This window comes from Chelonoidis abingdonii, chromosome 14, assembly GCF_003597395.2.
Source record: "Chelonoidis abingdonii isolate Lonesome George chromosome 14, CheloAbing_2.0, whole genome shotgun sequence".
Classification (NCBI taxonomy): Eukaryota; Metazoa; Chordata; order Testudines; family Testudinidae; genus Chelonoidis; species Chelonoidis abingdonii.
In genome coordinates this window covers 12,542,158-12,557,615 of record NC_133782.1, presented here as the reverse complement: position 1 = coordinate 12,557,615, position 15,458 = coordinate 12,542,158, and the positions used below count along the sequence as shown (strand labels likewise).

Below are 15,458 nucleotides of genomic sequence, written 5' to 3'. Positions count from 1 at the left end.
TGCTTTGATGGACATGGTGAGATGACAGGTATCAAGGATTCTTCTCTTTATATGCATATCTACAAGATATTCTAGATTGACAAGAACAAGCATCTTGGGTAAGTGTGGTGCCAAGCAGGACTGTTGCTGACCCAAATGATGAAACTTGCAATGTCAGCAATATCAAGCATGTTGAAGAAAAGAACCGTTGGCCACCTATTTATCTTGCACCTGCAGGAGTACATTCTTGCAAGGTGATCCACATTATCAACAGTACTTTTAGTGTCATTGTAGTGGAGAATTAGGTGCGGTTTCTTTTTGTCTCCTCCAACAGCCTTGTCTTGATACATATTACTGACTTGCCCTTCTTTGGAGTGTAGGGGAAACCAAGGTGAGTAGCCCAGCAAACCCGAACACTGATGACAACAATTTTTCTCTGTCGCTATGTGGATGCATCTCATTGGGTATATCTAGTTTCATCGCATTGTTCCAGCATAGGTCAAATTTTTGTTAAGTAGATCTTCAATAAGCTGAATACTTGTGAAGAAGGTATCCCCCACTACATTTCATCCAATCTTGTACCAGGGCTGAACACAATATCCTCATTGGCTGAAGACTAACTTGATAAACAATCAACGGAAACATGGTCTTCCTTCTCAGACCAACTGTCAACACAATCTGGCACAAAGGCACTATCACATAATATGTTGTCATCTCATGACAACTTGCGTTCAGAGTTGCAAATCATTTTTATATGGTCAGAATATTGTGCTCTTCATTTTCCATCTTGGATAGCGCAATACACTCAAGTCCCCTCAAGAATCTCTGAGTCTGCAGTATTTGAAGGGCCATGATACCTGGATAAAAAACTCCCCACAAGGATGTTAGGCAAAGAAAGCCAGCATCATTCTGCTTTGTATTGGGGGTACCCAACAAGCCTGGATTTGAAAGGACAAACCTCCCTGGACTACCTTCTACATTAGGATAACTCTATGCAGCACCGCCGCTAGTGCAATGCATTATCAGTTAGCAAATGCTGTTACGCTACGAGATAGTCTCACTTCATGCAAACGTACATAAAACTACTAAAAAGACAGGATAACTGTGCAACACATTTGGAGTACATTTATACCCCACATTTTTAATATAGAAAAAATGTTTTTATGCTAAATTAATTTTTTTGCAGAATTGTGTACATGTATGTAGGTGACAGTGGCCTAAAACAACATAATTGGAAGGCAACTTGTTCATGAGTTATTGCAACATATGTGCTTGTGGGATACAACATTACCCCATGAATGTGGATGAAGGTTAAGTGTAACAGTTGATGCAAAAAAATGTATTCTGACCTGTGTGCAACTCCCACTGGCACCATGTGGGGGGGGGGGGGAGTGAGAAGGGGAGGAAACTGAATGTACTGTCTTTAGTTAAGCGTTTAAAAATCTGATTTCTTGTTCAAATATCCACATTTTAGTAAATATAGAAAAGAAATTAATTTGTCACTGGCTAAGCAGATGCAAGTCCACTAGCTTAAATGGAATTGTGACTGCTTATGTGAGTGGTGAATTTGTCCAAGTTATATTTTCATTATGGTGTGTGGAACCAACAGTGGTACTCCCTTTGCTTGGTAGTTTAGCTGCATATTAATGTGTTGAAAACTGATTCCTGTAGGAATTCATGTCTTCTGCCCATCAGCAAAGGTTCAAAAATATTTAGCTATCACATGGTTATTCAGATTAAGTTTAGAAAGAGAAATATTTTCAATTGCTTTCCTATGCACTTTTGTATACTGGATATATCCAACTATGACGACAAAGTCAGGATCCAAACTTGACTTGTTTCCCTTTACTAAGGTTAGAAAAATGCCTTGGCAGTATGTTACTATGGCTTGAGGTGCTGTGGGATCATCATCTAAAATACACACAGCTGGATCCATACTCCATCCAAGTTCACACATGCAGGAAGACCTTATTCACATACAACTCAATGTTACATATGGAAACTTATCCATTCACAACATACTATGGCATTTATTTCTGGCCAATATATATAAGGTAAGTGGGGAGTATCTAAAGTTAAACATATATATTATAATTTAATAGATCAATACCTAGTTTAAATTTCTAAGTTCACTTTTATGACTATATTCTCTTTGTTTATATTGCTCAAATTCTAAGGAGAGCAGACGAAATATATCTAGGAACATACACCAACTCTGTTAATCAGCAAGCCAAGGAAGTGATATGAGTGTGTGGAGAGAAACCTTTACAAAAACGACCAGATCAACTACCTAGGCTAGGGAATTGAACTTTTGCCATTCAAGGATATTAATTAATAAAGTAGGTTTAGAAAACTAAAACAGTTGGCATAAGAACATGACCAGATTTGCTTACTGTTTTGTGTGTGTGTTTGTGCCTAATTACCATATGCAATGGCTATGTTGTGCACACAAATCTGGTAATTAGGCACATGGAAGTCGAGAAGCTACATATTTAAATATGAAATCATAGCATCTGTGTCCAAATGAGTCCATGTATTTTTTATATGCAGTTGTCTTCCAAAAGTATATTTTTAAAAAATCTTATAAAGTTTGATTTTGGTGGGGAATGGCATGTACCCAATCCACTTGTAATAGTCTTGATATTTAAAGGCCATCATGAGCCATCCTTAAAGATTAGACTTCCAGCATTGACACTCCTGTGTAATTATTGAGTCTAATCTTGCTTTTATAGTCCTGTAATATAGCATGCCCCTATCTAATCATGGGATTAGAATGGCAAGACTTGTTAGAGTGGAAAAACAGAAGAAATATTCCTGTATGTCATACAGAGGCAAAGTTAATGGTATCAAACATGTAGAGCCGATGCAACCAGACTGATATATTTATCTGACTCTCATTTGGGTTTATGATTGCACTGCATGATGACTCACTACCAGGAACAATAACTGAAATAGTGCCCCTAAGCTTTGCATTAGAGCTGGTCTGAAAATGCTAATTAAACTTCTCATGAGAATATCTGGTCTTTCAATCAAAAAGAAAAACTTCACTAGAACCAAACACTTCTAACAAGGAAAAAAAAATCTTCAAAATTTGTTACTGTTTTGACGACAAAACTGACTAGCTCTACTTTGCGTAGAGTTGCTTGACAAGGAAAAATGACTAGGACTGAGAGATCTTGGGTCCCAAACCTGCCATTTCTTATGCCTAGTGTTCTTTTAAAAAGTTGTCACTGTAAGACATGCTTTTGATGAAATTTCCCCCATTGCTAGCATTAGTTCAGATTCAGCAGTGGCAGTGATGGGAAGACGGCGAGTGTAGACAATGCCCCAGGTAGTCATTGTCTTTTTTTAAGGCTCTTTGTCAACCCATGCTCAAAAGGTCTACACTGCATGGTGCTTAAAATGACCACAGCTATTTGCACCTCATGTATTTTTGTTGTCTCAGTATTGGTATTGTTGGTAGAGTTGAATTAGTGCTAACAGTAAGAAATCTTAAGGAAAATAGACTAGAGGGATAGACAAGTCCTTTTTTGCTACTGACTGGATGTGACGTAGAATTCTAGATGGACTTTGTATCCCTTTACCATTTACATTTCCAACCATCCGGTTCTCCAGCTTTTTCTATTATAAGGTGCAAACATGAAATTTGAAAATTTCATAATTGTATTTGCATTACCATTTTGAAAAGAGTTTTAAGGTATTCTACAGCCTTACTATCAGTTTTTGGGGAGTTGGCTAATCATTAAGGGTTTTAATATTTGCACCCCAGAGATCCCGTGCTTTTTGAAAGAAATTATCATCGTACTAATGATCCTAAATTGGGATGTGGCATGCCCTTTTTCACTGCATCTAAATAATAATTATCAAATATAGTATGGTATCTGATTGTTTTTATTCTGAATAGAAGCATAATACCTTAAATTAACTAGTACAAATATCTTCCAATTATAACACACACACCTTGTTAATTATGTGATTATTGTTAAGGTGATGCTCTGTTTTTCTGTCTAATCTTTTTTCCAGATGTGCTAGGACTGACACTAATCTTGACCTGGATTTATATTAAAGTCCCAGTAAAAATGATTGTTTTGCACTGATTTTTTTGTATCACAAACGTAGTACTTTAGGCTCTGATTCAGGAAACCATCTCAGTTCAGGAAGAACACTTTAAGCATGTGCATTAGTCTCATCAACTTCAGTGAGACTTAAGCATATGTTTTTAAAGTGAATCATGTGCTTTTCTGAACCCGGGCCTGAGATTGTGTTGTTCTGAATTCATGGACTAAAAGGATGTAACCAGATGAAGATAACAAATCTGCTTGTTCTTTCTTCTAAGGCAATTTATTATTCTGATTGTCTGTTGTATTAGTCCTACTTCCAGATAACTCAAACACAACATATTTGATACTTCCTTTGGATACATAACCATTGGGATGGAAGGTGCTTGTAATGGCTGAGGATGAGGGAACTAATGGCTTTGTTTACTTAATCTGTGGCTGAAATTTCACTTGTATCATAGGATGTACTTTCTCAAAACATATGAATTACAAATCCTTTCTTCTTTATTTTAAAGGAGTGAACTGTTTTGGAAGAACTTCATTTGTGCAATGTGTTTAACCAGGAAGCAACTAATCTTTCTATCCATTTGGGAACCCCTGTTGTTAATGCTGCATCATAAAGTATTTACCCAATGGATATGAGCACATATTTTGCCAATTCTGGCTGGTTATATTATGATGAATAAATGCTCTGTACTTCAACTGAAGAGTTCCTTCAATTTAAACTTGCTGTTGTAAATCTCTGTTTATACCAGAAGGTGGCACCATTGATGGTGTCTTCCAGAAAATCTTTAAATGGAGTAATTGATGACTGTCATATACAACCTCCCACTGTACCTTAAAGCTTCTGTAGGAAATTACAAGTGTAAATATATATCTGCTATATTTCTGATGCAGAAGTGGATGAAGCTGAGGACTTTGAAGAGTCCAGTTTTTTTTCTCATAAATAAAGTAATCAAATATTTAATAGGATTTTTTGTCTGATCAACTCTATCCAATATGGAGCAGCCAAAACTGAATTTGAGGCCTTCAGGATTTTTACTGTGTGTAAGGATCTGTAGCAGCCAAGCCAATATGCCTTTAAGTGCTATATACTAACACTAAAAGTTTGACCACTCTTACTAGATAAAAGATCATTCTTGGTCTTTACAAACTTATATGCTACATTCCATAAAAGCAGATATATTAATTCATAAACAACTAATTACAGTTTGCTGCTATACCACTTTAGGCTGTGAACGAACACGTTTAAGCAGGAGCAGGAAAAGTCAGCTCTGCTAGGTTTGTAAGATAACCTGTGGGCCTGGTTGATGGTCCTGAAAATGTTCTTTAAACCAGACTCCTGCAGCAAGTGATGAATGTGAATCACCAAGTGATAACGCATCCTTTTTCAGTCCAAACAGAATCAGAACTGCAGCATAGTGTGATGGGACAGAGTGCTTTCCTTTCAAATGAAACATAAAGCTTATGCTTTGTTCATTCAAGATCTGGAAGCAGGAAGAGGATGGGCGCCTTAGTCCTGCAGTCTTGCCTAGATTTCAATTCGAGTAACCACATTCTTGCTGCTGTTTTTAATTGGCTACAGTATTTATTGCCTATCCTAGGCTTTTATGTAGTGTTTTACCTCAGAAATTAGGATTGGGTGGATACAGTTCTGTAAAGTGTTCTGAGATTCTTCACTCTAAATCAGGGGTCGGCAACCTTCGGCACACGGCTCGCCAGGGTAAGCAACCTGGCAGGCCAGGCCTGTTTTACCTGCCACGTCTGCAGGTTTGGCCTATGGCGGCTCCCACTGGCCACAGTTCGCTGGTCCAGGCCAATGGGGGCTGCAGGAAGCGGCGTGGGCGGAGGGATGTGCTGGCTGCGGCTTCTCGCAGCCCCCATTGGCCTGGAGCAGCGAACCGTGGACAGTGGGAGCTTCGATTGGCCAAACCTTTGGATGCAGCAGGTAAACAAACTGGTCCAGCCCTCCAGGGTGCTTACCCTGGCGAGCCGCGTGTCAAAGGTTGCCGACCCCTGCTCTAAATGGTGCTTTGAGAGTACATTGATGACCACTCTGAAACCATTGATAACCCATGCTTTTTTAAAAGTGCCAAACCTCTTGCTGGTGTATTTGGAATTAATATCAGGGGGGGAAGTGTTATTCAGGGGGCTGTGATAATGAATAGCCCCTGGAGGGTCACTTGCATCATAAAATTGGCCAGGTCAAATCACTGGAGAATATACAATAAGGAACAATCTTAGTAAAAAGGATTCTCAAGCTCAGGTCTGTGCACTTCATATATATTCCCACAGTTGGGCTTAGTATGTGACTTTCCTGCTTCTTTTGGGTTCTATCCCTGTCTCCAAATATTGTTAAATCATCCCTGTCAGGGTTGGCTTTTAGCTCTTGATCCTGAAGATGTTTCTGGAATGTAATTTAATTTTTATGCCTTTGGAGTGCATTAGGTTGCAACAAAGGCGAAGGTATTTTTGTTTTAAATACCCAGAGGAGGATGCCTTCTATTTTCTATACGAAAGATTTATTTTCCCGTGTTGCAAATTAGTCAGTATCTTGGAGTGGAATGAGCTTACTTGTGCCACTTCATGGCTGCCCAAAAAAGGCCATTAGAGCCTGAACCCCTGTATCGAGGAGAACAAAACTGTGACTGCAATTAATTAGCATATAACAAAGTGCTCACAAAGCTTGGAGGGGAAAAATGGTCCCTTGCCTTTAAGGAGTTTGACAAACACTGGACTAGACGAGAGCATCTTCCAACACTACCAGAAAATTGATGTTCAATTAAAGGTGAAGGGTGTTTGAATTTTGAACAAAGCTAGTTTTCTCCCAAATGTTTAACGGGTTTTGTTAAATACGAATTTAAAATATTCATGAAACCAGTCTTTATTAATCAGGTTTCACTTATATGACATCTCTGATGTCACAGTCCCACCATTTCCCCTCTCAATCACACTCTTCCAAATAAAAATTTAATGCTCCCTCCCAAGGCAGAATTTAGGAAGGAATTTCCAAGGTGTAAAACAAAACCCAAACACACACGCTTGTTGGGTTTTTTACATCACAAAGATGTAAAAAGAGAAGCTCAAAAAATCACCCCAACCCAATTATTTCTTCCTCTGCAGGCAACCTTCAGCATTGTCCTATTACTGTAACGAGGAGAATCCTGGACCTTTACTCATATGTACTTTATGTATACAAAGCAGCTGTAATCTCTCCCTACTTAGAGCTAGAGTTATCTATCTTTTACCTGTTCTTCAGTGGTGTTTGATACAGGAGCTACACCAAAGCACTTCCTTGCATATACAAACCAGAGATTAGGTTTCACCTGATTTAAGAGACTGTCGTCAACCAGACAAAAGCTCCTAGGTTACCTGCCCACTCCTACTAAATTATTGAAGTGTCTCCTCTAGCTGAATGTATACACAGTGTAATTAGTCAGTAGGAGAGCACCTTTCCCTTTAGAAAGCTCACACTGATGAATATTGCATCTCTTTTCTGTTTTAAAGAAATCTGTTTGTACAGAGTAAACATTTGGAATTACTATGGCCATCAGCTGGGAAATATTCCAGGCTTATTTTGAATATGATTGTATTTATCATACTTAGCACTCATACTACTTTACAAGCAAGTCCAACCCCCCGGGGAATGCACCTTAGGTAGCTAGCATTATCTCCAATTTACAGATGAGTAAACTGAAGCACAGAAATAGTGGCTGGCTTGAAGGTGCTGGGAATCAGTGACAAAGCTGACAGTAGAACTGTGGATTCCTGTCTTCCAGTTTTATCGTCTAATTCAGTGATACTCGGACTGAGGCTCGGGAGCCGTGAATAGTGTGTCTCCTATGGGTCTTTTCAGCACGTTATATTAAAGTTAGTAACCAGTCAGGATGCTTTTACTATGTTGTTACCAATTCAAATATCAACTTGTGCTAAGTTATTAACTTATTTGCTGTGAAAATAATATGTGCATATAAAAACTAAATATTTCCTGTCATACTGTTGAAATATGAATAGTACTATTGTTTTATATATTTTGAATTCACACTACTTTGGCTTTTGGGTAACACTGGTTGCTAATTTGGCTCTTGAACCACTAAGGTCTGAGAGTTACTGCACTAATTATTGATCTCCACTGCCTATTACAGCTGGGCCTAACCTGTTGGTGCAGCTGCTTTGGTGCCCTATAATCTGTACTGCCTGTAGCCATATATTAGATAACTTGCATGATGTGCTGCAATGTTTAACTCTAAATGTGGATATTTTATACTGATCCTGTTTCCCAAGTGCCTTGGCTTCATCCCCCAGGAGCTTAGAACCTTTGCTTTGCTTATCCATATATGGAAGATGACCCACATTAATGTCAGGAGGCTATTAGCAACTGAGAGTCAAAACCATTACAACCCACTAACCTTAAAGTGTGGCCAGCGTCACTTCATTTTTTTTATCTTGGCAGGGGAATTGCAGTAGCAGCTTCCATTATTGTAACGGCTGCTAAATTCCCCTTTGCTGGAGTGAACAGCAATAGCCTTGCCCTGGATTAGTTTATGCACAAATGGGGCTTATCTACTGAATGCTTTTTCAGCTCCTCTTTTGATCTGTGGTAGGACAGAGGGATACACTCCACTCTGATAACCTCTCTCGCAGTTGGTGTGTACAAAGATGACATTCTGTCATCTTGGATATTATTATGGGCTCAGTTTAAAAGCCTACATAAGTAGAAAAATTATGTGGTGTAAACAAGCATTTATTTATCTGTTATGTAATAATAATTAAACATGAGCTTTTAAAATCTACAATATGTCACAATTATTTCTGCCTTTCTTTATTCTGCATATTTCCCAGCTCACACGATGAAAATCAATGGATGTAGAATTTCTAGCACTGGAAGGAATGTTAACTTGTCTTCAAATAACTGTTTCTACTGTTTTTTGTCTGTGTTGGGGTTGATTTTATTTTGGGTTTTGGTTTTTTAAGGTGGAAACATTTGTTGTTTTCAGTGTTTTATAAAAGTTTGGGTTACAAAATCTAAAGGTTTGGCTGTTAGTTTACAGCCTCCTTTTAATATAAAGTAGGAAAATTAGGAAAGCTACTAGGGAGCAGAGCAAGGCAGTTTGGGTAAAATAAGATGCGGCTCGGAGAGCTAAATTCAGCAGTTACACCCACAGAGAAGTCAGTGGAATTACACTAGCAGAGAATTTGGCCCTAAATCTGAACCCTCAAATGCCAGTTAACCCCCTCAACTCTCCATCCCAAACTTATTTTCAAATCCTTAAGCTTCTGGCCGCAAAATTTGACAAACCATCACTGACAACAGTGTAAGCATAAGATCTCCTAATTTTCATACCAAAACTTGAACCAAACCATTATCTTTTCACTCCAACATAAATTCCGGAAGGTTAAAATAGAATTCAGACCCCCAAAACTGAACCAGACCTACAAATACAGATCTTGGGGCAGCTAAAGCAGTTTAGCTCATTCAAAAGAGTGACTTGATATACACAAATTATATATGCGCAGTGCTTCATAATATAATGTACATCTCTGTATATCTAATTCTTGAAATATAACAGAAATGAAAGAGAGACAGCAGATAAGAAAGACAAAGATGATATATAGGGATGGGGCGGGAGAAATCAATAGAATTGCCTAAGAAAATCTGTTTCATTGGGCCCTTCTACTAAGTCCTGGTTGGCCTGGGGTCCTTGAGAGGCTATTAAGATACTTGGTCCATATGGCAGTCTGAGTCACATCCAAGAGTGACATAGGTCCATCATCACAATGGTCTGACCTAGCTTATCCACCTCACTACCTGGGCACCTTTCTTTGGTGCTGCTGTTGCCATGACCAGCACCATTGGGAAGACAAGAGTAAAGATGGTGTACTAACCCCTGCCAACTCCTTTTCTAACTATGGTTCTGCTAGGAGAGAAGATTCCCAATAGCTGCCTTTCCATCAGTGAGTCCTACCAGAATGTCCTAGCTACCATCCTACTCTTCTTGGGGCTCCTTGCCTTACTGGATAATGCCATCAAAATTGCCCGCCTGGTAAGCAAGCAATGTTGTGAGTGGGGAGGGTTCCTTCTTCTCTTAGACCCAAGACACTTCTCTTTGAGTCATTACTAACCATTGGGCCCTAGCTAGGTTCTCCTCTCCTGAATCAGTGCTGACCCGTGTCCAAGCATTTTATTTATCTACTAGAATTAAGAAAAATTTTTAGAGGTTCATCCCAAGCTCTGGGTGCTTATCTCATAGCTTAAAAATAAAGTGGTAAGCAGTGCTGTGTTGGAGGGAGTGGCATGGGTTACTAATTAGAGAGCATGCCCTCCTCCCAGTCAGTATTGATGCCACTGCCATATTGTGACATTAGGGGGTACCGTATTGCAGTGGGTGATTCACTGGTCTTTTTTGCCATTCCATAGTGATAGCTTGGTGCTTGGGGGAGCTGTGCCGCATGGATTGCCGTGAGTGACTCAGTGTGAGCATTCCTCCCTGAGTCACAACTAATCTACTACCCTGATATGGCACTAGGTGGTGCTGTGCTGGTTGAACCTTCTGGATAAGACAGAAAAGGTCTTCTGAGCACTTACAATCGTCTAAGATCATATGGCAATTTATGTAAAAGACAAGAGTTTAATCATTGTGTCTTGCTCAAATTCCTGTCTCAGTGACGACTGATTCTCTCTTCTCTCAGGCCCAATTGCATATAGTCTTTATTTCCTATCCTAAAGTGGTCATCTCTGGTCAGCTGGCACAATCCACCCCACAGCTGGCTGCCCCTCTGCAGTGAATGATCCCTGTTCATTTGTTGTGTTTGAAAAAGGAGGCTAGATAACTTTATGGCTAATAACATTTTTAGTTATGCCTCCTCAGAGAAGGGTAATTATCTGTTATGCTGATCTCTTGCAGCAAGGAGCTAAAGGGCATTTCCTCCCCATGAGTGGCATTCCACAATTGGCTAGCTGCATTAGGGATTTTAACACTTTCTTCTTAAGGCATCGGTCACTCTGGACGAGAGAGATCAAATTAGCTGGACTAGTGATCTGATATGATATGTCAGGACCTGGGATTCTAGACCAATTGGACCTGTGGCCTGATTTAATATAGCAGTTTGGGGAAGAGGGAAATATCAGATTAAGTGGAGCAGTGGTGTGGGATACAGGATAGATATGGGTGTCTGATCCACTATTACAGATCTATTCCTATTCTGAATACAGTTCTGTTCTATTGCTGTTAATAACGTCCATAGAGTTATGACTGCCCAAATATCCCCCATGTGATACTAGGGCCAAGGCATCTTGAAGATCGTGGGGGTTTTGGTTTTTTGTTTTGCAGGAAGAATGGGTGGGCAATTCCTAGCAAGTTTCCCCTGCAATTTCAGGTGTGAACATATTACAAGTTTGCTCAGTGGATACTGAATTTTTTGAAGGCTCTTACACTTGTATTTCAGGCACAACTAGGTCAAGAATTTTTTAACGAATGTTTTTTCATCAAAAAATGCCAATTCATTGGAACTGAAGCTGTTTGTAGGAAAGGGTTGATTACAATGAACTGACTTCTTGAAATGGAAAGTTGTATTTTTATTTCAAAATATAAGTTAAATTATAGTTTAAAAAAAGCCAAAACCAAAATGAAAAGTTTTGATTGACCCAAACCAAATTTTTTTTTTCAGATTTTTGGTTTGTGAAAAAATTTTAGATTGACTTTTTGTCCCAGTTCAAAATGGGAAAATGCTTCAAAATCTTGAAAATTCTCATGGAATGGGAAAACCATTCACTGCTCCATTCTAGGATCAGAGGTGATATCCTGATCCTATTGAAGTCAATGATGAAACTCCCATTGACTTGAAAAGGGTCAGGAATTTAGGGAGGCAGAAGTATTGGTACTAGAGAGAAGCCGCTAACCACAATGGCAACTGGTTTTCTCTCCTTCCCTTCTTTCAGATCTGGATTTACCTGTGTCAGTTTCTGAAGAGACTCTTCCATTATTTCACCACCAAAGGTAAATTGGGGAAGATGAAGAAATGTCCAATTTTGTTTGTTCTAAACTGTTTTTGGCCAGTTCTTATTAGACGAAACAGTGCTTTAAATGCTGGTGTCTACAGGAACCCTGTCTACACTAGGGCTCCCACTCACCATTACTAACACCAGCAAAGCTGCACCAGGATTAGCAGCAGTGGGAAATTTGAGAACAAAATCTTTAGTGTAGATGTAGCCTGTTTGTGTCTCTTTCACTCCTCTTTTGTTTCTCTCTTTTTAGACTCATAGACTCATAGGTCAGAAGGGACCAATATGATCATCTAGTCTGACCTCCTGCACAAGGCAGGCCACAAAACCCTACCCATACACATTTATAACAACCCCTAACCATGACTGAGTTATTGAAATCCTCAAAATTCTGATTTGAAGACCTCAAGCTGCAGAGAATCCACCAGCAAGCGACCCATGCCCCACTCTACAGAGGAAGGCGAAAAACCTCCAGGGCCTCTGCCAATCCGCCCTGGAGGAAAATTCCTTCCCGACCCCAAATATGGCGATCAGCTAAACCCTGAGCATGTGGGCAAGACTCACAAGCTAGCACCCAACTCACCAGCTAGCACCCTATCCTTTACCTTCCCTCTCTCTCTTCCACTGTCACTGTGCAGGCAGGTCTGGGGAAGAGGAAAGAAAGGAACCAGACATTGGCCAGGGATTACATGAATTTACTATGATAGGTTAGCCATCATATGGACACTGTACTTCTATTAATTCATTTCTTCATTTTTTATTCTTCCTCTTCATTCCCCTGAAGCATACAGATGGATCAAGGCTCTAACAGCCATTTCCCGCAGCAAGAATTCCAGTGGCCGGAAGGAACTGGTGCTGACCAAAGGCCAGAGAAATATCTCCATGTTGCACTTCCACTGCACTCTGGATCCTCTGAGGCTAACTGTGAACATGAACAACCTAAATGGGCTGAAAAGCCACTGTCCCCAGGGTCACAGGAAGGACAAAGGTTACCATGGTTCCGGGCCAACCCATCAAGACACTGATGATGAGAAAGCCAGTTGGTATGGGCACCAGCAGCAACACCGCCAGGTGAACAACCGGCCTAACCCAGGTCAACGTTACCGTGACTGGGCAAGCCAGTCCAGCTCCCGTCACTCAGACAGTGACAGTCCTCAGCTAGTGTGCCCGGCTGGATCCACTGTGTCATCAGTGCGTTTTCACACCAGCTCCCCAGAGCAGGTTGCCAAGGCCAGAGGCAGCTTGGCTGACTGGGGCATTTACATACACAACCCAAAGGGGGTCACTAGGGATAAAGAGCTCAGCTTGGACAGTGCAGAAGAAACTACACGACGGCAGAGTTTCCTGCATCAATCTGCTGTTCCAAACACAGAGGAACCCATCAGCCTCCGTTCAGAGTGCTCTCCTGTGCACATTCACCCCCAAGTCAATGAGGCACACTTCATGCCCAGCCCAATCTTCCCAGGCCCTAAGCGGGTACTGTACTCTGCCCTGGCTCCCACCCCAGAGTCCAGAACCTGTCTCAACAATGATTACCACCACTCAGTGACCCAGGCATATCATCAGAGGAGTCCTGAGCACCATTCTGGGACTGAATTTCACCACAGCTTGCCACTGGTCCAGCGAGCCGAAGTCTACATTTATCTTGTCAACCCACTGCCTCTCGGCCCAGAGCACACAGCTGAACAGTCCACCTGCCCCTTTTCGGCATCTCGCACCATCTTTGTCAAGGACACATTGGCAAACCGGGTATCTGTTGGCCACACCTGGGAAAGTTCCAACCAAGGCCCAACGGGGCAGATTATCTGTGACACTCACACACAACGCAAGAGCATCTGGGAGAGAAAACACCAAGCTAGCACACTGCAGTTGAGCCCAGATTATGAGAAGCTGGCAGGAAGCAGTGATGGTGCCAGCCTGATCCACAACCCACCTCTCCTGGCAGACACGACAAGAGGAGGTTCTGAAACAGCACCACCCAATATTAGCAATTGAAGGTACCATACAACTGGATTTACCACCCAGCTGACTTCAATTCCTGAGATTCTGATGCCTGGTGAACCCTGGGGGATCTGAACTAGGTGGGTGGGAATAGTACAAATGGCATTCTCTGCTATTTTGTGGTGTTCTCAGGACGTGCTGGTTTCAATAAATAGCAAAGCACAAAGCTCCTAGTTATGCAGATTCTCTGTAGTGACAGCTGCGGGTGTGGGAAGAGCCCAGGTGGCAAGGCTTCTTCATTCTTCTTCACTTGTACATTTTGACCCCACTCAGGTTTCTTAGGTATGCATTGCAATTCAGTCTCCGTGGCAGGAATGCTCAAGTGAGTATGAGCTCCATGATTTCTCCTCTAAACAGGTATTAATTTTGGGCACATAATTGTCAGTAGGTGTAATAAAATGTGTCTCTGGTCTTGGCACAAATGAGAAACTTCCTGCAGACCATCTTGGGATCAAGAACAGAAATAGCCATTCTGATGAAGATTCCAGTTCTCACCCCCATCCCATACCATCCTGGGAAACTGGTATAGGCATGCTCATTGGGTATCAGAATTTGAGAAGCATGCCTCCCATGTGCCCTTCCTATCTAGAGATGTCACTCCTATCAGTTCCAAAGTTACCTGCATTCCACACAAATTTCATGTCCCCTTTCCTATTGATGAAAATTATTTACATCATTAAGAATAAGCAATCATGGAACTCAGATGAAAAGCTGTTTACACTACACCAGTGTTTCTCAAACTGGGGTCGCTGCTTGTATAGGGAAAGCTCCGTCCACAGATTCAGCCGATCGCGGCTCCAGCTGGCCACGGTTCACCACTGCAAGCCAATGGGAGCTGCTGGAAGCAGCCAATGGGAAGGAGCCCCGGGGGTGGGGAGCAGATAAGAGGTGGAGGATGGGCCCTCCATACAATTTACAAAACCGGATGTGGCCCTCAGACCAAAAAGTTTGCCCGCCCCCGATCTAGACCATCCCTAACAGGTGTTTGTCTAGCCTGCTCTTAAAAATCTCCAACGATGGAGATTCCACAACCTCCCTAGGCAATTTATTCCAGTGCTTAACCACCCTGACAGGACGTTTTTACTAATGTCCAGCCTAAACCTCCTTTGCTGCAATTTAAGTCCATTTCTTCTTCTCCTATCATAAGTTAAGGAGAACAATTTTTCTCCCTCCTTCCTGTAACAACCTTTTATGTACTTGAAAATTGCTATGTCCCCTCTCAGTCTTCTCTTTTCTAGACTAAACAAACACTATTTTTTCAATCTTCCCTTTTAGATCATGTTTTCAACTTTTAATCATTTTTGTTGCTCTTCTCTGGACTTTCTGCAATTTGTCCACATCTTTCCTGAAATGTGGCACCCAGAACTGGACACAATACTCCAGTTGAGGCCTAATCAGCGCGGAGTAGAGCGTGACAA

General features: G+C 41.1%; 1 protein-coding gene and 1 long non-coding RNA gene across 3 annotated transcripts; both read left to right on the top strand.

The window, feature by feature from the left end:
• Window positions 1–1,236: 1,236 nt before the first annotated feature.
• Window positions 1,237–4,762, top strand: LOC116826081 (uncharacterized). The gene is made up of 2 exons (XR_004373996.2): window positions 1,237–2,033; window positions 4,553–4,762. It is a non-coding gene; the product is annotated as an uncharacterized LOC116826081 (long non-coding RNA).
• A 4,994-nt stretch (window positions 4,763–9,756) lies between these two features.
• Window positions 9,757–15,445, top strand: LOC116826079 (uncharacterized). 2 transcript variants are annotated; one of them, XR_012657026.1, is made up of 4 exons: window positions 9,757–10,081; window positions 11,977–12,034; window positions 12,824–14,120; window positions 15,316–15,445. XR_012657026.1 is itself a non-coding variant. In XM_032782581.2 (3 exons), the coding sequence occupies exons 1-3, from the start codon at window positions 9,947–9,949 to the stop codon at window positions 14,032–14,034; spliced, it is 1,404 nt and encodes a 467-aa protein (XP_032638472.1). In that variant the 5' UTR covers window positions 9,757–9,946; the 3' UTR covers window positions 14,035–14,469. The 2 variants fall into 2 exon arrangements, 1 of the variants encoding a protein (XP_032638472.1); XM_032782581.2 differs by lacking the exon at window positions 15,316–15,445 and having other exon boundaries at window positions 12,824–14,469.
• The last annotated feature ends 13 nt before the right edge of the window (window positions 15,446–15,458 follow it).

Coding starts and splice junctions, on each gene's coding strand:
- LOC116826079 (XM_032782581.2), top strand. CDS start 9,947: ATGGTTCTGCTAGGAGAGAAGATTCCCAATAGCTGCCTTTCCATCAGT. Junction 10,082..11,976: donor CCATCAAAATTGCCCGCCTG/GTAAGCAAGCAA, acceptor CCCTTCTTTCAG/ATCTGGATTTACCTGTGTCA. Junction 12,035..12,823: donor CCATTATTTCACCACCAAAG/GTAAATTGGGGA, acceptor ATTCCCCTGAAG/CATACAGATGGATCAAGGCT.